A 23,805-nucleotide genomic window follows, 5' to 3' on the forward strand; every position below is an offset into this window, starting at 1 on the left:
ACTCTGGCCCGTGTGTGTCCACTCTCCCTCCTGACTTTTTGGTGGTGGGGAGGGAGAGTGTGTTGGGGGGAAGGGGGGGAGAAATTGGCCTTGCTCCTACAGTGGTATCCCTGCAGTTATCACAAAAGAGGGAACACCGTGTGAGGCTCCTCAGGACAAGAGCCAGGGTTCCCCAGGTGAGGACACCAGGGGGATGCTGGCCTGGGGGCCGGAGACATCAGAAAAGTCAGGCTGAATTTGCTGCCAGAGAAGCCCTGGGCCCTGACCGATGAGGGTGGGCAGGGGGAGAGGCCATAACCCAGGGTTTCAGCTGCAACTTAAGGAACCCCAGCTCAGGAAATGCCACAGGACTAAGGCTGGCTCTGCATTCTAGCTCCTTCCTGGAGCACCTGCTTGCCCCTCCTCCCCGTGCTGGTGCTGATCAACTTCTGGTTTCCCAAATGAACCCCGTGGCCTCCAAGGGGCTCAGCCAAGTAACCAGGCCACGCACCTGGGCCTGGGTAAAACTGAAATTTTTGGTAGAATTTGACTAGCACTTGAGTCTTGTGTTTATCCTTTGATGAGAAATATCTTCCCTTTGGAACAAAAACAAATGAAACCCCCACTGTTCAGGATGTAGTCCCCATATCTTTGCTGTGGCTCCCAGCAGTTTTGATCCCCCTAGCCAAAAGAGTCTCTGACAGTGAGATTTCTTTAATGTCTTCTGCTTCTGCTTAATGTGGATTTTTTGATATTCTGGACTCAGAGAGAAGGCAGTGTCTGTCATGGCTGCGCCCAAATGTTACTGAAGACTGGATGGCATAATGGGGACACGTCAAATTTGTGTCCTACTTTGGCCAGAACAGTCACCATTTGAACAAAGAAGGAAGAAAGAGGAGGAGAGACATCACAGAGGAGCTAGCTAGAGTGTTGTCAGAGTGAAGCCGGGGGTAGTTTCTGTTGCCCAGACTCAGTAGGTCAGGAGGGAAATCTGGGCTTGTTTCTTGGAAAGGAATAGACTGGAAGCATCGACCAATTTGTTAAGCTATCACCAAGTAAGCACAGGAGATAGCCAAGTGGGGCTCTTGGCAACAACGGGGAACATGCTTGTTTGTCTTAGAGTTATTGGAAGTCATCTTCTTCTCCATCACACTTCATCTGCAAGAGTCTGACCCTTCTTCATTTGGGGCTGCCCTGGGACAATTCTGCAGCTCTAAAATAGTAATTCTGTCAGTTCACTTCAGCATCAGGTGTGAATGGCGGAGCCAGATCAAAGAGTAAAAGATCCTCACAGGATATATTACAGGCACATGTTACTGCTTAAGCAACCCAGAAAGGGCCTCAAGTCTGAGAGACCTGAATCCAGTCTTTGTTCGCCATTTGTGACCTCGGCTCTATCTCTCCTCTCTGTAAAGTAATCCACATTCCCTTCTAGCTCTGCAATAGGAGGTCTGAACTTTGTCAATCTGATGGAACCTATTATCTTTTCAGAATGTTTTAACTGCATAAAATAAGGAAAACAATTATATTGAAATTGAGTTTTCAAAATATTTTAAAAAGAAACCCCAGTTTAAAAACCCTTGCTTTAACTCCAAGTATCTTGTGACATTGAAAATAAGGTTCAGGTATAATGAATCCTACCAGGAAAGTCCTGAGACAAGGCTCTTGTCTGTCTGTCTATCTGTCTCTTTCTCCCTTTTCTCCCCCTCCCTCTCCATTTTCCTATCCCTTCCCATCTCCCTCCCTATCCCTCTCCCCTTTCTCACCCTTCTCCCCTCCTCACCCCTCTCCCCATCTTCACCTTTCTCCCCCTTCCCACATCCCTCCTCTTTCTTTCTTTCTCAGGAAGCTATACAGAAAAAAAACCCTTCCCAAAGTCATTTCCCATTGGAATATTCCTCATCTGTTGGGTAGCTCCACTGAAGGAATTGTTTTCCTAAAATCATTTTCTCTAAGAAGCCTAAAGTTTTCTGGGTTGTTTTCCAGACTTGGAATTTGCTGGGAAACATTTGTTCCTTTTCTTTGTATTGATAACTTCATGATCATCATAAGACAATGATTTTGATTCAGTTTTTTCCATTTCTCGTCTAGGAACCTTGAGTTCTTCTGTAGGACACAAACACACATACACATGCAGTTTACACATGAATGAAAGTACTAATGCTTTTTTAAAAAGTTAATTCCTCTTCCTCTTAAGATTAACTTTTATGGTAAGGAGAGGTTTTTTTTGTTGTTGTTTTTTGTTTTTTGTTTTTTTGTTTTTTTGTCTTTCTTAATCATTAATCCATGTCTCCTCAAGGGAAAATCCAACTGCACTTAAAAGTTCCTTGCAGATTGTTTCTTGCCAAAAACTGGGTAGGTCAGCCAAAAACTTTGGAAATCCTTACTTTGATGTTGCTTCCTGCTCAGAAATGATATAAAAATGGGCAGTTTAGAAATGACTTTAGTTATTTCTCCTTACCCCAGGTGAAATGGGATTTTCATCAACTGGACCACAAAGCCAACTGGCCAGTTAATAGCACACCTTAATTGACTCCAATAGGTGCTCTGAACCCCAAAGCAGACCTTTCTCTGGAGGTGGGGACTGGTTTCTTCCCTAGCAATTTGAGAGTGGCTACATTGGACTTTAGATTTAATTTATTTTTTATTTAGATATGGGTGTTTATATTCATATATATATATATATATATATATATATATATATATATATATATATATATACATATATATATATATATATATACACACACACATGTACACACACGTATATGTAATATTCCATCCAAATGGCAATTTAAAAAAATCATTATTTTGAGTCATTTTTTTTTTTGGTGAAGTAACTTTCCTATATCTGTGAGACTCTCTTGGTTGAATGCCCCGTTGTTTTAAAAAAAAAAAAAAAAAAAAAAAAGGATCATAATGTTTGCCTAATAAAAAGTAGTTCTGTTAGTAATCTATGTGGACTGACCTGGTGGGTTAAAGTTTGGGAGTGGGGTGGGGTTCACCATTCTAGGTTAATTGAGTTAAACAAATACTACATGCCTAAGGTATACTGAACACTACCAAGCCCTGGAATAGATACAAAGATTAGATAGGACATGTTTCTTGTCCTTCTAGAGGTCACAATCTGGAGGGGAAGGAGAAAGGCTGAAACGTTGTATTAAATTCAACATTTATTAAAGTGCCAAGTATTTATTAAAGTGGGCACTATCGATGCAAATACAATGAATGGAACAATCCCTATCCACTAGGAGGTACACACACACACACACACACACACACACACACACACACACACACACATACATAAATGCATCTATATGCCTTTGTAAAGCTCACAGTCTACAGAGTATTAATTTTCTGTTCAACAAGTATGCATTAAATGCCTACTATCTGCAGAGCCATGTGCTATTTGGGTTATTAAAGAAAATCCAGAATTTAGATAAGACATTGATCCTACCCTCATGGAGTTTAGAGGGAGATAAACAACTATAATACTTAAGACTGGACCTCTTTGATGCAAGTGTGAGGTCCATAGAAGGAGAGGATTATTATTGACCTGGGATAGGGAAAGGAAAATGAGGGAAGACTTCCTGGAGTAAGTGACATTTAATTTGGACTTTAAAAGATAGTTAGGAATTCAACACTTTATTCACTTTGTGGTATTGTCAGTGCAAAAGGTGAACCAATTTAGCTGGGCAATGGACTGTCATCCCAAGACCATTTTAGGAAATGTCAGTCAACAAACATTTATTAAGCACATTTACTATCTATGATGGCACTGTAGATACAAAGAGAGCAAAAGCATGGAAAGGTGAAGCATGAATAAGGATCAGCTTCCTCCCCATCACTATTTACTTGCTTATGTCCAAAGGCACAGGCCAGTGCTTTGTCCTTCTGGCTACCATAATAATGCTTAATTAATATTAATTATTAACTAGTACGAATGAGCAAGAGATTCAGGTAAGATACAGAATATAGAGAAATCTTTGGTCCCCATGAGAACCTGTACTTAGTCTGTTGAGTCTCAATTGGGTCTAGAGGGAGAAGAACTAGATTCAAATCCCAGCTTTGTCCCTTACTAAGTGTGTGAGTCTGACCAAATCACTTTCTCTATGGGCCTCAGTTTCTTCATCTGAAAATCAGGGAAGTTGGAATATATAATTTCTAAGACTCCTTCCACTTTCAAATCTGCAATCTGGCCCTGTCCAAGAGAGTGATAACTATTCCACTTAAAAAAAATTTTTTTTCAAGAAAAATTTTCTAAGTACCATTGAACTAATTGCTAGGGAAGACAAAATGCATGATTCATGGAACCAACAGCCTGATGGGGATAATGAGTGTGCCTGGAATATAGTAAATGCTTTAAAAAAATTTTTTTATTTAACAGGATTCCGTGACCTTTAAAATCAACAACTATATTTAAATGAGTGATCACAATGTATCTATCACCAGATTACTTGTGTTTATATTTGTGCCACTGTCTATTTTCTGTTCCAGTCATTCAATCCCATCTAAGAACTATTTCTTTTGTCATGCACATATTTTAGCAACATTTTTAAAAATCTTTTTTCTTTCAAAACTTTTTATTTTTTAAAACATGCATAGATAATTTTACATTAGCCCTTGCAAAACCTTGTGTTCCAGTTTTCCTCTCTTCCCACTCCCTTAGATGGCAAGTAGTCCAATATATGTTAAACATGGTAGAAATATGTTAAATCCAATATATATATATTGGTTTTTATATTTATTTAATTATCTTTCTATACAAGAAAAATTAAACTGGAAAAGAAAATGATGAAAATAAAATGCAAGCAAACAACAAAAAAAGTGAATTACACTCAATTCACACCATCATCTCTTGTAGATGGTTCTCTCCATCACAAGATCATTGGAATGGTCTGAATGACCTCATTGTTGACAAGAGCCATGTCCATCAGAATTGATCATCGTATAATATTGTTGCCATGTACAATGATCTGGATTTGCTCATTTCACTTAGGATCAGTTCATGTAAATCTCTCCAGGACTCTAAAATCATTTCTTACAGAACAATAATATTCCATAATATTCATATACCACAATTTATTCAGCCATTCTCCCATTGATGGGCATCCATTCAGTTTCCAATTTCTTGCCACTACAAAGAGGGCTGCCACAAATGTTTTTGCACATGTTGGTCTCTTTCCCACCTTTAAGATCTCTTTGGGATATAAGCCCAGTAGAAATACTGCTGGGTCAAAGGGTATGCACAACTACTGGGGTTATATCCCAAAGAGATCTTAAAGAAGGGAAAAGGACCTGTATGTGCAAGAATGTTTGTGGCACCCTCTTTGTAGTGGCCAGAAACTGGAAACTGAGTGGATGCCCATCAATTGGAGAATGGCTGAATAAATTGTGGTGTATGAATGTTATGGAATATTATTGTTCTGTAAAAAATGACCAACAGGATGATTTCAGAAAGGCCTGAAGAGACTTACATCAACTGATGCTGAGTGAAGTAAGCAGAAACAGGAGATCGTTGTATACTTCAACAACAATACGATATGATGATCAATTCTGATGGATGTGGCCCTCTTCAACAATGAGATGAACCAAATCAGTTCCAATAGAGCAGTAATGAACTACACCCAGCGAAAGAACTCTGGGAGATGACTATGAGCCACTACATGGGAATTCCCAATACCTCTATTTTTTGTCCTCCTGCATTTTTGATTTCCTTCACAGGTTAATTGTACACTATTTCAAAGTCCAATTCTTTTTGTACAGCAAAATAACTGTTTGGACATGTATACAATAACATATTTAATATGTATTGGTCAACCTGCCATCTGTGGGAAGGGGAAGGAGGGGAAAAATTAGAACAAAAGGTTTGGCAATTGTCAATGTTGTAAAATCACCCAGGCATGTATCTGGTAAATAAAAACTTAAAAAAAAAAAAAAAAGGGGTATGCACAGTTTCATAACTCTTTGGGCATAGTTCCAAATTGCTCTCCAGAATGGTTGGATCCATTTGCAATTCCACCAACAATGTATCAGTGTCCCAGTTTTCCCACATCCCCTCCAACATTCGCCATTATCTTTTACTGTCACCTTAGCCGATCTGAGAGGTATGTAGTGGTACCTGAGAGTTGTCTTAATTTGCATTTCCCTAATCAATAATGATTTAGAGCACCTTTTCATGTGATTAGAGATGCTTTCAATTTCTTCATCTGAAAATTGTTCATATTCTTTAACCATTTATCAATTGGAGAATGGTTTGAATTCTCATAAATTTGGGTCAAGTATCTATATAGTTTAGGATCCTTGAATGTAAAAGTGCTTTTCCAATTTATTGCTTCTCTTTTAATCTTGTTTGCATTAATTTTGTTTGTACAAAATCTTTTTAATTTAATATAATCAAAATTATCTATTTTGTGATCAATAATAATCTTCAAATTTCTTCCTCCTCCACAGGTCTGAGAGGTAAACTATCCTATGTTCTAATTTGTTTTTGATATCATTCTTTATGTGTAGGTCATGAACCCATTTCGACCTTATCTTGGTATACAGTGTTAGGTGTGGGTCAATTCCTAGTTTGTGCCATACTCGTTTTCAATTCTCCCAGCAGTTTTTATCAAATAGAGAAAGAGAAGATCAATGAATTGGGCTTGCAACTAAAAAAGCTAGGGGGGAAAAACAAATTAAAAACCCCCAATCAAATATCAGACTTGAAATTCTAAAAATAAAAGGGGAGAGTAATAAAATTGAAAATAGAAAACTATTGAATTAATAAAACTAAGAGTTGGTTTTATGAAAAAAATAGATAAACCTTTAGTTAATTTAATTAGAAAAAGAGGAAAATGAAATTGCTAGTCTCAAAAATGAAAAGGAAGAAGTTTCCACCAATGAAGAAGAAATTAGAGCAACATTTCTTAAACCAACATTTTTTCCCTACTCCTTTTAGGCACCCAAATGTCCATCTATGACAGAGGCAATTCTTACATCTTTTACTAGCAGATTTTACAAAAAAATACTTTTTTGCTGTCCCTTTTTTTCTATATGAATTAGTTAATACCCTTAAAGGGACAATACCTTATACTAGGAATTATCTTCACCCTTGTAAAGGGCTGAAACTCTGAGTTGATGCACTGAGGTTGGACAGCTGAGCACTTAAGACTAATTGCTGATTGGATAATACTCTACAGGAATATGCTTGGGAAATGGCCCTTCCCACTCTCCTGTGCTGGCCCTATCTTTTGGTGTATGCAGAGAATTGTAGGAGGGAGTAGGGGGTGCAGGAAGACAGCCAGGGTCACTTCTGGGCGGGAGAAGAGGTGAGGTCGTGGAGATCCTGTGTCCATTCCCTTCACTTCTACCGCTAAAGACCAAGGCTTTTGCCCATCCTGATTCCGGCTGATTCTGAGGTATCCAGGGTGTTAACTCAGTCTTCACAACCTCTCCCTTTTTTTTTTTTTTTTTTTTTTCAGTTGACGAATCTTGTCAGTTCTGCTACTTCAACATCCCTCTTATCTGCCCCCTTCTCTACTCACACTAGGTCCCCCATCACCTTTAGTTTCAGCTTGATTGGAGTAGAGGAATACGTTAATTATTGGGATTAATTAGGGTCAGTATGCATTAGTGAAAGCTCATTCATATAACTGAGAGTTTTGAAAAGTTGTAAGTCCAGGCACTGGAGTTCATGAGAGAGCTGCTGGCGAGAAGTGAAGTTCCAAGGAAAGACCTGTGGAGCCCCGCCCATTCCTGGGTCCTCCTGGTAACCAGGGGGCGGCATCCTATGTCAAGGGGGCAAGGTGGGCCATACATGGCAGCGAATGTGGGGGGGCAAAGTTCGGAGCACCGGGAGAGATGATGGAGGGAGAACTGGGGAAATGTTTTTCCTTGTGTTCTTGTTTTATCTTTCCGAACATTTCTCTTTGTAACAATTGTTACAAATGATGTTAAGATGTAGCAGTCATCTGAGGACCCGACCTTAACTGGTGCAGGTGAGAGGTGATTCATTTACAGATGAGTGACCTGTACCCTGTGACCGGGCCAGGCCACTAACTGCCTTCTCAGACCGAGACCAACAATAGGGCGCCCCTTGTGAGGATCCTAACAGGGTTATTGCAAACAAGAGAGAATAAAGCAGCCTGCAGAGCTTTATGCTATCATTGTCAAATGATTGAATCGCCGTACAAATGTTCACTCCGTACGCCGCCTGGCACACAGTAAAATCTGAATCAATTAACTGAACGCTATTAAGTTGTGAAAATCAAACTAAAACGAGCCTCCGTCAGAGTTGGTCGGTGGGTCAGGCAGAAGCGAACAGCTGTGACTGTAATGCTTTAGCGGGCTTGCGTGTGCCGGCTCCCATACATGGGTAGGGGTGCGGAGGGAAAGGCCAGTCTGGGGCTCTATGGTCCCCTCTCGGTCTGTGGGCCTATGTGGACAAGGGTCAGACCGCCTCTAGAGTTGTTTCCCGCAGGGACCGAGCAAAGTCTGGCCTGTTTGCGGGGGACCTGGCGGACTCCCAACCACCGGGGCTCCAAACCCTCGGGTCCAGCCCACCAAGCCGCCAAGCTCCCCGCGCATCCTCGCGGACTGGCGGGCAGGAGGGGGGAAAAGTCTGAGGAGAGCGCGCAGCCCGGCGGGAACTTGTGTCCCCGCCTGCTTCCCCGCCTCCTTCTCCTAGGCAACGGGCAGAAACTGACGCCAGACACCGGGGATTCAGTTTAAAAGAAAAGTTGGGCGGAGTTAAGGGAAGAGGAGGTGCGCGCGCAGCCAGACATGACTGCTCCCCCGCCTCCTACTCCTAGGTGGCAGGCAGAAGTTGTCGCCAGATTGGAGGAACTCGACTGAAGTGACAGGAGTAGGGATGGACCGAAATGGGAGAGGAAATGCACGCGCATCTCCGGAACCGAGTGGGCGGGCCTTGATACTGCCTGGACCACGACTTCCGAGTCTCCTCTAGAGCTGGCAGCCGGGGCTCCGGGGCTGATACTTGGGGCAGGAGGTCGGAGCGGGGAGCGCGATGGTGGCCAACAGTGCGGAAACCGTGACTTCGCATACCGCCACCGCCGCCGAGGCCTGCTACCCCGAGGTGAGGAAGAGCAAGGGGCGGCGGGGCGGGTGGGCTGCGGTCCTCGGACGCCCCTTCTCTCCGCGGGGATGAGCTGACCGCTGCCCTGGGTAGCGCGCGGAGGGGAGGGAAAGGGGAGGGGATGCCGGCTGCTCCCGGGGCGCCCGAGGCCGGGTTTTGCACCCTCCTAACGTCGGGGTCGTGCTGGGCCTTTTAACTTGTCTCCTGAAGAATGCACTTATTAATACGGAATGGGTCCCTGTGCTGTGGGCGTTCCTCAAGCACCCGCCGGGACTGCGTGAGGGGTGAATTCGGAAACACTAGCGAAACTATCAAATAAAAAAGGCGAAAATGCTGTGCGCGAAGTCTCTGCTAATCTTGTCTGCACTCCAACAACAATTCCTCCAGTTCGAGACCACTTTTAATTTTTGGCAGGCTTTTTTTCATATTCAGTACAGTGTTAGTACTAATGATTAGTAGTTATCGGCACATATTCGGTACAAGACAATTTCAAAGGAAAATTCTGTCCGCCTCCAGAGACAGAAGTGAGGACGGATTTGTGTGCAGGTGGAGTGCTTTCTTCACTTTGTTTTTCTTACTTTTTTTGGGGGGGGGTGCACGACTTCACATGTATAATTGTCTCTGAAACATTCCTCCATTATCCCGGGCTCTCCCTGCTAGGCAAGGCAGAGTAAGTCTAGTAACTTCCAGATCTTCTAGAGGAAGGATACCTCTTGTTAATGAAAAACTCCTTCAGTTAGGGAATCAGTGTCAGCACGAGAAGGAGCCTTTCTCCTCCATTCCTACCGAGAAGTCTGAATCCCAGAGTAGTAAAAGTGATTAAAACCACTTGTGTTTGCTTGGAGCATCTGCAATCACAGACTATTAGAATTCTAAAACACGTGTAACCCACAAGAAAGCTACACTTTGAGGTGCTGAATTTGCCACGCATACCATTTTGATGGGCACTCCAGTCAGCTTTTAGAAAATATAACCACATGCAGTGTTGAATAATTACCACTTGGTGAATGTGGGTGGTTTTCCCTGCCGGGTACATTTAATGCCTGCTTTTCTCCTTTTACATTTGTCCTGTGCTACATTTGGACACATTTTGCTGGAATTCGTAAGGCTAGTTGTGAACTGCCTAAGGACATTCGGGTTTTTTGCACATTCAACTGTAACTGCTCAATTCCTACGATTTGCCTTACTTTGAAAGGTATCCTTCATTTCTGACACTTAGTTCCCTCTGTTTTAAAGAAATGTGTTGGATTTGGAATGGAGATAAGGGGCAGTCCAAAAAGTACCAGCTGTATTTGGATTCAGAGACCTTGGTTTTAAATCCTATCCCTGGGACCCTGATTTTCTCATTTAACCTTGTTGGGCCTCGTTTTCTGCTTCTATTAAGGGAGTTGAACTAGTCCCTTCCACCTCTCACTGTATGATCCTGTGGTCCTATTATCAGGCCCTTAGATGCTGTTTAATAGCTTTGTCATTTCTGGCAGGCAAGCTGCTTCCCCTTTTTGAACTCATTTCCTCACCTGAATAATGAGGGCAGTGATACTTGCCTACTTTACAGGTTTGCTGGGAGAAGCGAATGAGATCACATGTATAAAACACTTTAAAAGCTGCTGCTGTTTGTGTTTTAACAAGAAGGGCGTTTGCCCGGGGTCTCTGAAATTCAGTCAACCACAAATGTCTTCCTGCTTGAAGATTGGTGAGTGCCAGACTAGTCAGAGGGAGCACCGATTACGTGTTACAGTGTGATGTGGTGGAGAGAATGCTGGATTTTGGAATCAGATCTTGGTTTGCCATCTACTAAGACCCGAGTTATTTTGGTAAAGTTAGTAAATTGTTCTATCCTAGGGGGTTGTATGAAATGATGTTGGGGTTCTCTGCTCTAAATCTGTCATTGAATGACCTTGCCTTTGTCAGGAAGATTTCTCATGGTTTCTTTGTAACTCCTCAAGTATCAGCAACTTTGTACAAGATAGCGAGAGAAGAGACAATAGGAGAGGAGTAAGGTAGGAAGTATGCCAGAATCTCTATTTTGCTATCTTTTGGTTAGTTTGTAGTTAACTTTTAAATAATCCTTGCTGCAGTTAGGACACATTCCTCTAAGGGAGTTATTATCAACTTAGCAGTTTGCATTTAGGAAAGAAAATGTATCTTTTGAGAATTCCTCCTGCTTGTCTTTATTGTAGTCCTCTTGGCTATGTAAAAACTCTCATGTCACTCACATACTCTGAGTTAACAATTATTTTTGAAAGCATCTAATAAAATTTATTTGAAAAGGAGTCCATCCTATCACATCTCAGACAACTTGTTGTTCCACTGTTACTTGAATACCTCCAGTGATGGGAAACTTACTAAGGCAATTTATGCCACTTTGACACAACTTTAATTTTTGGCAAGTTTTTTTGTTTTTGTTTTTGTTTCTCCCCCCCTCCCCCCCCCCAATGTGTAGAGCTGAAAACAGCTCCTGTGCAAAATTCATCCAGTATCCCTGGTTCTGCTGGCTAGAGTCAAGTGGAGTAAATCTAATACTTCTTTCATTAGATAGCCCTTCAAATAATAACTATCAATAATAATTCATATCTAACAGTGATTTGCCCTTTAGAACTATATAATCCTAGACAATCAGCCAGTAAACATATATTAAGTACCTACTTTGTACCAGGTTCTATGCTAAACATTCAGGATATAAATAGGTATAAAAGACAGTCCCTGCCTTTAAGAAGCTCACAATTGATTGGGGAAGATACCAAGCAAACAAAACATATACAGATAAGCTATATAAGAGATAAATAGAAAATAAATAAGAGAGGGAAGACATTAGAATTACAAGGGCTTGGGGAAAATTTCCTGTAGGTAAATTTTAGTTAGGCTTTCAAGAATCCAGGCAAGTTGGAAGAGAGAACAAGGGCATACCAGGCGTAAGGGACCAATCACTAGATTATAAATAGTAATTAGTGGGGATTAAGGTGTAAAAAGACTAGAAAGGTAGGGATGAAGGGACTGAGTTGTGAAGGTGCTTGAATGCCAAACAGAGGATTTTGTATTTTGAAGTATTATAGATGGAGAAAAGAAGAGGGCCCAAGACAGAACCCTGAGAGACACCTCATGAGACCATGATCTGGAAGAGGATTCAGCAAAGGAGACTGGAAAGGAAGGGTCTAATAGGTAGAGGAGAACCAGGAGAGCTAGATGAGAAATGTCAAAATTTGCAGAAAGGTGGAAGAGAATGGGGAGTGAAAAAAGGCCATTGGATTTGGCTACTAAGATGATTGGAAACTGGTGAGAATGGTTAGTTTGGAATGGTGAGGTCAGAAAACAAAGTGGTGGGGTTAAGAAGAGGGTCAGAAGAGAAAGTGAAGGCATCTGCTATGGTTGGCCTGTTTGTTGAGCAGAAGAAACTTGACAAATCTGTACTTGGAGCTAAGCTTAGGTCACTCTTTAAACCTTATTACTGGAAACAGGTACACACTGGTGAAAGCTTCCTTTAGTACATCCCTTTTTGGGGGACCTTGTGACTAGAGGGAACTTATTGTGCTGTACCACCCCTCCTAGCCATGAAGACCTCCCCTTGACTCTAGCTATTTCGTACCTGACTCACAGGCTTGGTTGCAAATAAAGGTTATTGTAAAGATAAATATCTGCTGGATTTTGCGGTGTTCTTTGTAATGTCTTTATCTTTGATGTATTAATAGTTACCTGAGTAAATGAATAAATATGTGGTTTTTAGAATTTTAGAAACCTTACAGATCAGGTTTAATTGTGAAAAGTTGGTCTGTTATGGGAGAAGACACCTTTATCCTTCCGGAGGATTACTTTTTATTTAATCTTGAGCAATTAATCCCTTTTTTTCATCTCTGTAAATAGAGTTAATAATGTCTCCGCTGCTATCTACACTGAATTGTTGAGGTGGTTTAAATGAGAAAATATTAGAATGTGAAAGCAATAAATATCAAAGGATTGTTGACTGTATTTTAGGAATTTTCTCACTGAAGTAATTTTACACTTCTTTTGGAAATTGCTTGTGAGCACAGAACTTTATTGGCCACAAAAAATAAAAACTAGTCCTTTGAATCAGCAAAACCATAGTGATTGGAAAAAGTAGGCTAATACAAATTCTCATTTCCCAGTAGAAATCCAAATACCATAAGCTCCCGTTTTTATAGTGATTTAAAGCTTATAAAGTACTCCTTTTTCTTGTGCAAATAGTATTATCCTTATTTTTCTATGAAGAAACCTGGGCTCAGAGGCATCTTGCACTATCAGGATCAGAGATAGGCTTCAAACTGAGGCTTCTGGATTCTAAATTTGATGCTTTCTGTTATATTATACTGCCTTTCACCATAAGGAATCTACTAGGTTGTTTTTTCTTTATTTCTTTTTTTAGTAGATAATTATCTAGGAGAAACTTTGGTATATGTGTTACTTGGTATAGAAAAATGATTCTCATCCTTATTGAACCTTTTAAAAACATAAATCCACACACATATACTTGCAAGAACAGACAAGACCAAAGAAAGCATTTAAAAGGAAAGTTGAGCCAATACAAGTTCACTGCTTTAATTTAGAACTTCAGTTCCAGGCATATCTAAAATTAGGTTCCCCACAACATCTGTGGTGGTTGGTAATCCCCTAGCAGCAGTATTGGAAAAGGAAAGAAGAGGCCCTTTGGGATTTGTTGACATTTCCTTGAGCCTGGTCAGCAATCTTTCTGATTGTCCATAATCACCACTCTTCACGGGAGGTTGGAAGGGAGGTACTCCTAGAGACAAACTGATCCTGATGCTATCTGAATAGGGTTACACTGTTTCCTAGAGACTTTACTGAAGTTTGGTATTAGTCTTGGATGGGATAACTATATTGGGCAGTGTGCCTTCATTTGTTAGTGCTAAAGGTAAAATGGAGCTTCTTAATCTCTCTCCCTCTCACCAACTTTATATAGTTCTGGGAGGTGTCAGTGCCCCTGCTATTAGATGGCTCTGTTGATGATCTACAAGCAGCAGCTCTCTGTCCCTTTTTCCCTTTGTTTTTTTCTTTTTGAGCTGCTGATGTTATGTTAGGGAATGTTTGTTCCAAGGGAAAAAAGCAAGGGGGGATTTATGGCCTTTTTTGTTCATTCTCATGGCTGCCACCATTTAGGTTTAGTTCCTTTTTACTCTTCTGGAATTCTTCTGGAATAATGCAATAATTTCCAAACAGTTCCCTTGTCCCTCTCTCCCATCTTCCCATCCTATCCCTTCAGCACACACAACTACCCTGTTTTCTTTGTAATACACAGCCCCAGTCACATATAAAATTCTAGTAGAATCTAAAAAAATTGCCTTGGCCTTTGGTTCATAAGTCCCTTTTCCATCTTCTCCAGTCTGATTTCACATTAAGGGAGAGCAAAGCAGCTTGAGTACTTTGCTTTTAGAGATGAGAAAAGGGAAGGTCAAGAGGGGAAGTGACTTGCACCTAGCCAGTATAGAACAGGTCTAGGGCATCTGTGCCAGTGCCCATGGCTTTTTCTGCCATGACCAACCTATTTTTATACCCTTGTCTTATGTTGGTGTTCTTGCTGTGGCTAGATTTTAGGTTGCTCTAGGCCAGGACTTTGTATCCTTGCCACTGTGGTCCCTGCTAACCTGAAGCCCTAGAGAAAACAATTGAATTAAAGAATTCACATTTTGAGCACTTTCCTTTATAGCCACTTATTGGATCCCCCTCAGGAGAGAAGACTCCGGGGTCTGCAGGGTCAACTTTAGCCACTTCCTACTTCTGTGACTTAGCTTTTAAGCTCCCTGGGCCTCAGTTTCCTCAGTTGTAACATAGGTTCTATCTCTTCTTTGTTCCTATGAACTTGACTGTTGAAACCAACCAAGTAGATAGCCTACAGTGAGGCCATTTCCCGAGCCTTGGGAATGGCTTGTAGTGCTGATAGCCAGCCTGGGGAGGGGGAGTTGCTGCCGCTCCCAGAAGTAGCCCGGAGCCCGCCCTGTGGCAACGTGAGGGGCAAAAAGCCAAAGTAGGCTAGCCCTTGGGGCCCCGTCGGATGGCCTGGGGCGGGGGCCGGGTGTGGTTCCAGGAGCGAAACTCCCCACTGAGAGGGAGCCCCCTGCACTAAGCCTTTGTGGAGTCTCGAGTCCTCGAGTGCTTCCTGTTACTGCACTAATAGGGGACGGCCGGAGCCAGGGTGGAGGCATGCTGACCATAACCTGGCAACAGTTTCTATAAGCGGAGACTCCGGCTTGGGGCCGCCGCCACCGCCGCTGCTTCCCGGTACGGTTGTTAGGGAAACCCGGGAGACCAGACCACTGACCACCGGGGCCAGCCCAGCCCGCTCTGCTTGGTCCCCGAAGAGTTGGCCCGCCCCGGACCGGGCTGCTGGGAGCCTGTGAGGCGGTGGCCGGTTTTGCTTTGAGGTCCCGGCATTTTAGGTGGAATCTTGGTAGTGATTATTTTAGGAAAGAGGAAAGGAAGAGGGAAGCTATTATGAATGCTTTACAAATATACCATCCTTTGTTTGGGTTTAAATCCTGATGCTGTTTTCTGATGACTGGGGCATATCAAAAGTTTGTCTTCCCCTTAGTACCATGATGGAAGCTGATTAACTGGCATGAAGGGGCTGCTTTTTAAAAACCCCTTTGGCTGCCAGTGTTTCCTTGCCCTAGGATTTAAGGGTTTATTGGACATTTGGAAGTCCAAAGGAAACCAGAGAAACTACTTAAAGCATTTCTTGCTAAATGTATCTACTTTTCCAAATGGATTCCATCTGGTTGTAATATATTTTTCTATATTTGTGCTGCCAAACTTAGTTTGTAGCTTGTTAATTTGCGTGCAAAATCTTTATATTCTCTGGTTTAAAAAAATTAAATATAGTCAATATGGAAATGTGCTTTTTGAATTTAATTCTATTGGGATGGTTTGTTTTTTGTTTTTTAAGTAATGCCAAAGAGGCTTTGGCCCAAAACAAAAAAAAATTGCATTTTAACTTTTTGTTATATAAGCTTTCCCCTCTTCCCAGGGCATAAATTTGATAATGGCTCCTATTTTCTAGCACTTCTCAAGTTTGCTGAGCTATTTGCAACAAATATGTGAGATAATAAGCATAATAAGATAATAATGGTAATTTTTCCCTCTTTGGACATTAATGTTATTTTGTTTACCCTTAAGGTCGTGGAAGCATAGAATGGACAGCCTTGGCATTATGAAACGCTGGTTTTAAACCCTGCCTTTGGCACATACTACCTGTTTGGCCCAGGCTGAGATTTCTGTGTGACCCTATACATTGCAGAGCAGAGATGGTTACTACAGGTATTAGGCAGATGCAGGAATTGAGATTTAGATTGGTTGTGCCTTGGATAAATTCAGTTCAGCAAACATTATTACAAAGATAAGAAATGAAAGAGCTCTTGCCTTCAGAGAATTTAGATTCTTCCAAGTCAAACAGCCCAGAAATCTTAGAGGCTTAGACCAAAATCCCAGAAGCAGAGCTAGATTGCATTTCTCCCATCGGGTTATGTATCATTGCTACTTAGTGTCTCTTTGAATCCTAAACTAGGAAAAAAACTTTGGGAAAATTGTTCAGCTTTCTAGAGCTTGGAAACAGGTGGTTGAGAATTGTTTCTTTAGATAAAATTTGCTATGAGTAATGTACCTGTTAACCTTGAAGTGCTTCTTTTGAAGTGAGTTATGTTTAATTAAAGAAAAGAATATGCTGTACTTTCTGTAATGGTTGAAGTGTCCTGCAGCTTCCTGAAAGTAGGAGGTTGAACTGATGATTTCTGTTCAGGTGACCCCCGATGTTCTTTTTTAACTGCTGTAATTTGATCTTAGGTGATCAAAGTAATCTACATTTGTAGCTGTGCTTCTGGGTTTTGATAGTTGCTTGTTTTTAAACAGGTCAAACCAGGGCTCATGACCTTAAATTCCTATTCATATGGCAATGACCAAGGCTTGTGGAAAAGAACCATGCTGAGTGAGGACATGGTCCAAACCGGGGACTGTTTCGATCTTTACAAATCACAGGTGAGCAAAGGCTAATGATATATTTTTACAAGGGTAAAAATTGACTTTAAAATGTTTATTATGAGCTGTGTGATCTCATAAAATCATTGGAGTTTTCTGTGCTTTAATTGTTCTACTGTACAATCAGACAGTATTATCTCTAAGGTTCCATCTGGCTTCGATTCTATAATTCTTTTATCACTTTCATTTTCTGATAACCCATTGTGAAATCATATATCTTTTCATCCTATCTTTTTTAAATTAGGAATTACCTAGTCCCTTAGATTCAGTTACTTTCCCTTGAAATCCTTTTTGTAGTGCCTCATTGTATATTCCAGGAAATTGTATCCACTTAGGGTCAATTTTTTATGTAAACATTAACACATAACCTATGATCTTTCTCATTTTTCTCTACAATATGTATAGATATATTTTAGACATATTTCAACCTTGAGTATCTCTTTTTTGTCCATCTTTTAAGAATTCTAATGTAGTAATGCAAATATATTTAAATCAGTATGGTGCAGTAAAAAGAGCCTTCCCTGTCTCAGTGATCTGAGTGCTTACTATTCCTAACTTTGGCAGTACTTAGCCATGTGAGTCTTTGAAGCTTTAGTTTCTTAATTTGTAAATTGAGGAAACTGAACTTGGATAATCTCTGAAATCTTTTTTTTTTTTATGTTCGTATGTCATTCAAGTTTCCATTTAGTAGTTTGTGTTTTTATGTCACAACTTTTATCATTTTTTTCAGTCATAAGTTTTTCAGCTACCCTACCTATCTCCTTTTTTTCCTCTTATAACAAAACAGAATGTTAGCATGAAAAATAAATACAAATAACATTTATTAAGATTATCACGTATTATTGTTATAAATAAATCTTAATGATTTTTATTTAGATATGTCAAGTACTTTCCTAACAACGATCCCATCACACAATAGTAGGAGCATTATCTCAATTTGCAGAGGAAAATGTTTAGGCATATAAAGTTTTTTTGTTTTTTGTTTTTTTTTTTGTTTTTTTAATTTTTATTTTTTTGCTGTGGCAATTGGGGTTAAGTGACTTGCCCAGGGTCACACAACTAAGAAATATTAAGTGTCTGAGATCATATTTGAACTTAGATCCTCCTGACTTCAGGGCTGGTACTCTATCTACTGCGCCATGTAGCTACTCTGACATAAAAAGTTTAAATAAATATTTGCCCGTCGTCATAAAACTTCTAAATTCCAGAATTGGGATTCAAGCTCAGGTCTTCTGAATTAATAATCAATGCTCTTTTCATATTACTGAGCTGCCTCCTGAACATATTTTTGAGCATGTTGGATGGAGAAAATTGGGCTTAACAGAAGGACAGTAGGTTGGGCTTTAAGATTTTACTACTTACCATCCTGGATGCTAACTACTCTCACTTCTGGTTCAAGTGAGTCAGTAAATCTGTGGAAAGGCTTAGACTTGGGAGAACTTATTTTAAAGTTGTGTCTTCAGAGTGCTGAACTTATTTTCTTGACTTGAATAAAGAATTTTTGGGGATGGGAATTTAAAAGTTTTCTTTACTTAGCCCTATAATCCTCATACATTCCTTAAAAGCAATGAGCATGTTGGTCTTTTACAGCTAAATAATAACTTCCAGCCATTAATTCTCTGGACTTGATCCAGTTTTCTATGGCATCACCAAGAATATTTGAGAAGATCCCTTAGCAAGAACCTTTACCACTTTAGTATTCATGGTAAGGTTTTATATTTAAACTTTATTTAATAATGTTTTATATTGAAACTATGATTTCTGCATTGACTTTACTTAGCTAATAAGTTAGTTTTAGATTTAGTTTAGACTAAACTCTGTGTGGATATCTTTTTGTTACATGTATATGATTATCTGGAAATAAAAATATATCAGCCTAAAATTAAATCTGGTGAAATTTGGAAAAATTGAAATTTGTTGTTTTCATTGACTTTTCCTTCTCTTTATAAAAAGGGAATCGGCAAGCTTTTGGAAAAAGATTTTCTATATCAGATCCCATCTTTACAGACAACTGGTTGACTGAACTGTATAGAGAATACAAGAACCTATTGTCCATGTTCTTCGTTTATTACCGAAAAGGCAGGGGGGAGGGAGATAAGCATTTGACTTGATAGAGCAAAATTCAACTTTAAGGGCTATTCCCTGACTAGAAATAATTTTTATATCTGTCAGGGTCATATAAGATTCCTTGGTAAATGCTAACCACAAAGATACATTTGTCATTAGTATTCTGATTAGTAAGTTCAAGTGAAACATAAAACTGAGATGGATACTCTTTATATGTGTTTGCCCTTCTCTTGGAGTATGACTCTCCAATGTAAGGCCCAAGTGGAAGAGGAGTTCCTTATTGTTGATGAGACCAGATGATCCTGGGTATTTTTATGTGTACGTGCTATTGTGCTGTTCTCATTGAGGCCCAAAACATTACAGAACCTTTTCAGTGAAGTGGTTTTTTTATACATACATACATACATACATACATACATACATACATATATAAAATAGTAAGTATTCAGCCTAACAATCCATATAGGATAGTTAAAATGGATGGAAAATTATGGTGGTGAGGGAGAATCATGTCATGATAAGATTTATCTAGATTATGAGAAGTAGTTGTCTAATCTATTGAATTACTGCAGCAGGACAGACATAGCAGCTGGACAAATGAAGACTGATGAGTTAAATGGGAGGGAGAGAATGGGCTGGGTTTTAATTTGAAGGACTGTATAGTACTTTTAATCAGCCTGTTTTCTTGTTTGTACAGTGTCCCACTTTTTTTTTTTTTTAATTTTATAATTTTTTTTTGACAGTATATATACATGAGTAATTTTTTTAATAACATTATCCCTTGTGTTCATTTTTCCAAATTTTCCCTTCCCTCCCTCTCCTCCCTCCCCTAGATGACAGACAATCCCATACATTTTACATGTGTTACAGTATAACCTAGATACAATATATGTGTGTAAATCCAATTTTCTTGTTGCACATTAAGTATTGGATTCTGAAGGTATAAGTTACCTTGGTAGAAAGACAGTAGTGCTAACAGTTTACATTCAATTCCCAGTGTTCCTTCTCTGGGTATAGTTGTTTCTGTCCATCATTGATCAGCTGGAAGTGAGTTGGATCTTCTTTATGTTGAAGATATCCACTTCCATCAGAATATATCTTCATACAGTATTGTTGTTGAAGTGTATAGTGATCTTCTGGTTCTGCTCATTTCACTCAGCATCAGTTCATGTAAGTCTCTCCAAACCTTTCTGAATTCATCCTGCTGGTCATTTCTTACAGAGCAATAATATTCCATAATCTTCATATACCATAATTTACCCAACCATCTCCAATTGATGGACATCCATTCATCTTCCAGTTTCTAGCTACAACAAAAAGAGCTGCCACAAACATTTTGGCACATACAGGTCCCTTTCCCCTCTTTAGTATTTCTTTGGGATATAAGCCCAGTAGTAGCACTGCTGGATCAAAGGGTATGCACAGTTTGATAACTTTTTGGGCATAATTCCAAATTGCTCTCCAGAATGGCCGGATTCTTTCACAACTCCACCAACAATGTATTAGTGTCCCAGTTTTCCCACATTCTCTCCAACATTCATCATTATTTGTTCCTGTCATCTTAGCCAATCTGACAGGTATGTAGTGGTATCTCAGAGTTGTCTTAATTTGCATCTGATCAGTAGTGATTTGGAACACTTTCATATGAGTGGATATAGTTTCAATTTCATCATCTGAGAATTGTCTGTTCATATCCTTTGAGTGTCCCACCTTTTTTAACATAAATGTTCTCTTGATAATGTTGTGGAGATTTTTTTTAGTGATGAAGAAACTTGATTACACAAATAGGAAGTGAAAGAGTTGGGATTTGAAACGTCTTCTGACCAAGTCCTACATTCTTTCCATTGTACTGAGTTCTAAAGAATACTCAAAGGGCAATAGCAAAGTGTATGGTAGGTGTGCATGGGCCATCCCATATTGCTGGTGATTATTGAAATGCAGGAAGTGTTGGAAGAACATAAGGGTAAGAGGTAGGTAAGTCATAGGATGTGAAAGAGTAGAATAGATGAGATGGCCAGCTTGAGTACTCAGTTGGTTCCTTTGACCTTAGGGAGGACCTCCCTCACTCTAGTAATTGAATTCTTTGAGAAAGGGCTATATATAACATTGCACAAAAATAGTTTGAGATGAAAGCGTAAATGAGTTCCATGTGCACAAATATGGGAATACCTGTATCAGTGATAACACAAAGCCAATGAAGAAATTCCTTCTATTTTCATTTATACTAATGTCATATTAGTATAGTGTTTTACCATTTTCTTTTTTCCCACTTAACAGTTTTTAATTTTTTTTCAATTACATATAAAGATAGTTTTTTTCCCCCCTCCTTTTCTTCTTTTCTATCTCCCCAAGATAGCAAAGAATCTGATGCAGGCTATACATGTACAGTCATTTTAAACATTTTCATATTAAGTCAGATAGTGAAAGAAAAATCAGAAAAAAAGTAAAGAACTGCAAGAAAGAAAAAAGATCAAAAAATTGAAAATAGTATACTCCATAGTTCTTTTTCTGTTTGTGGATAGAATTTTCCATCATGAGTCCTTTGAAACTCTGGGATCACTGTATTGTTGAGAAGAGCTAAGTCTGTCATAGTGGATCACTACACAATCTTGCTGATACTATATACAATATTCTGTTTCTACTGACTTCATTCAGCATAAGTTCAGGTTTTTCTGACATCTGCCTCCTTATCATTTCTTATAGAATAGTAGTATTCTATTACATTCACATACTACAACTTATTCAATCATTCTCCAGTTGATAGCTCTTCAATTTCTAGTTTCTTTTATGCAAAAAAAAAACAACAAAAAAACACTATGCAACCATTTTTTGCACACGTGAGTCCTTTCCCTTTTTTTATAATCTCTTTGGGATACAGAATCAAAGGATATGTATACTTTCATAGCTCTCTGGGCATAGCTCCAAATTGTTCTACAGAATGGTTGAATCAGTTCACAACTTTCAACCCCAATCCCAGTGAGGAATTTTCCAATGCATCATACAGTCTCTCCTAGTAAATGAATATTACATGAGGTATGTGAAATCAATTAATTATTCTTGCATTTTTGTCACTTTTTTTTTTTTAACAGATTTATGTATTGACCAAGGTGGCAGCTTTGTTATTAAATACCTTTATTGATAGCTTATAATTTACATCACCTACATTTCCCAATGTGTCCTTCTGTTCCTTTCTAACAATGAATTAAAAAGAGTAGGAAAAACAGTTCAGCAAAACTAGGCAACACATTGCCCAAGTCTGAACATTCACCACTCATAACCCTGTCCTTTTATAAAGACAGATGGAAAGTACATTCTCATCTCCTTTCTTTGGGGCCACGCTTGATCACTAGCATTTAGTTTCCATTTGTTTGTTGTTTTTCTTGTTTATGTTGCTTGTTTACTTATTATTTCATTTTTTATTCAGGCACAGTCTACATGTTTCTCTGCATTTGTCATATTCATTGTTTCTAAAATCAAAGTAATTTTCCATTTCATTCATGCAATTTGCTTTGTCTCCAGGTCTTTGCTACTACAAAAAACACTTATTATTTGGTATCTATGAGAGAAATTTATTTTTTACAAATGGAATCTATTAGAACTGGGATGATTTGGTCCTTAGTTTTATTCTTTGGTAGACCCTTCTTAAAATACGTTTTCTAGTGGGATTGTACTTTGTGCAGACATCCTGTGATTCTTACTTCTAGGTGCTGGTGCCTGCCAGAATCCTCTTCTCCCTGTTCCTTCATCTCCTGTGGAGGTGAGAAGCAGCAGCCCTTTTTCTTTCCAGGGACAAATCTTTGTATAGAGCTTTGATCTGTATTCTTTAACAGATTACACCCCTAATGATCACATTTCTTTCTCTACTCTTTAGTCTGTCCCTCTCTACTGTCTACTTCTCCGGGGAAGGAAAACACAATCTTGTCTCCTTCATTTTTACGATTCTTTATTAAGCTCTGTCTTCTTTTCAGACTATCATTCTTGTTTCCTTTTTCCTAGAATTCCTAGAAAAAGCTGCTTCTATTTGTTGCTTCCATCTTACTCTTACTCAGTTCTTTGTAGTATGATTTTCAAACTCACCTCAATTGAAACTACTCTCTTCAAAGGAAACAGTGATTTCTTCTTAATTGCCACATCTACTAGGAGCACTCCCTCTCAAAGGCAGAGCAACTAATTTCTTAACTTGGTTTAGTGGTGATTTCTCTGCCTTTTGAAAGTCAAAAATAAAGAATTCTCTTCTGGGTATGATTAGTGGTGACAAAGATGAATTGATAACTGATATAGATAGAAATGACCACTCCTTCCGAGACTTTGTGATAAAGAGGGAAAGCTGGGTATAATCTGACATGCTTTCTAGATTTTGGGAGAGCTGATTTCAAAAAATGGTACTATGTTGAACCATTTGTAAAAGCCTTACTCATTGAGAGATACCCTTGATTCATATATAGGTGACTCTTATCCAGAGAACTACTTTCTTTAACCATCTTGGTCTCTCTTTAATGGAATTTTTTTTCTTCACTATAATCATCACCTTGGTGACTGTGATGTTATGGTCCAAGAGTAGTTCTATTCTTGACAGAGGAGGAAAAAACAATTTATTGAAAAAGGTTTTTTTTCATAATCTTTTTTTGTTTTTCTTAAGTCTGTAGTATTTTCATTTTCATCTTTAAATGTGCTTGGGA

General features: G+C 39.3%; 1 protein-coding gene across 4 annotated transcripts in view; it reads left to right on the forward strand.

Moving 5' to 3' along the window:
* The first annotated feature begins 128 nt into the window (after positions 1–128).
* The window catches only part of LOC141551462 (meiosis-specific coiled-coil domain-containing protein MEIOC-like), a 41,292-nt gene continuing 17,615 nt past the window's right edge, over positions 129–23,805 (forward strand). Inside the window, exons 1-3 of one of the 4 annotated variants that reach the window (XR_012484875.1) lie at positions 129–9,061; positions 16,934–17,059; positions 18,650–18,764. Coding sequence is in view for 3 of the 4 variants with exons in the window: in XM_074283140.1 (XP_074139241.1) it covers positions 8,993–9,061; positions 16,934–17,059 (195 nt within the window). In the remaining variant the exon portion in view is untranslated. Of the gene's footprint in view, positions 9,062–15,062; positions 15,311–16,933; positions 17,060–18,649; positions 18,765–23,805 lie in introns of those variants that run through there. The other 3 variants (XM_074283142.1, XM_074283140.1, XM_074283141.1) reach the window with 3 other exon arrangements.

This window comes from Sminthopsis crassicaudata, chromosome 1 (assembly GCF_048593235.1).
Source record: "Sminthopsis crassicaudata isolate SCR6 chromosome 1, ASM4859323v1, whole genome shotgun sequence".
NCBI lineage: Eukaryota > Metazoa > Chordata > Mammalia > Dasyuromorphia > Dasyuridae > Sminthopsis > Sminthopsis crassicaudata.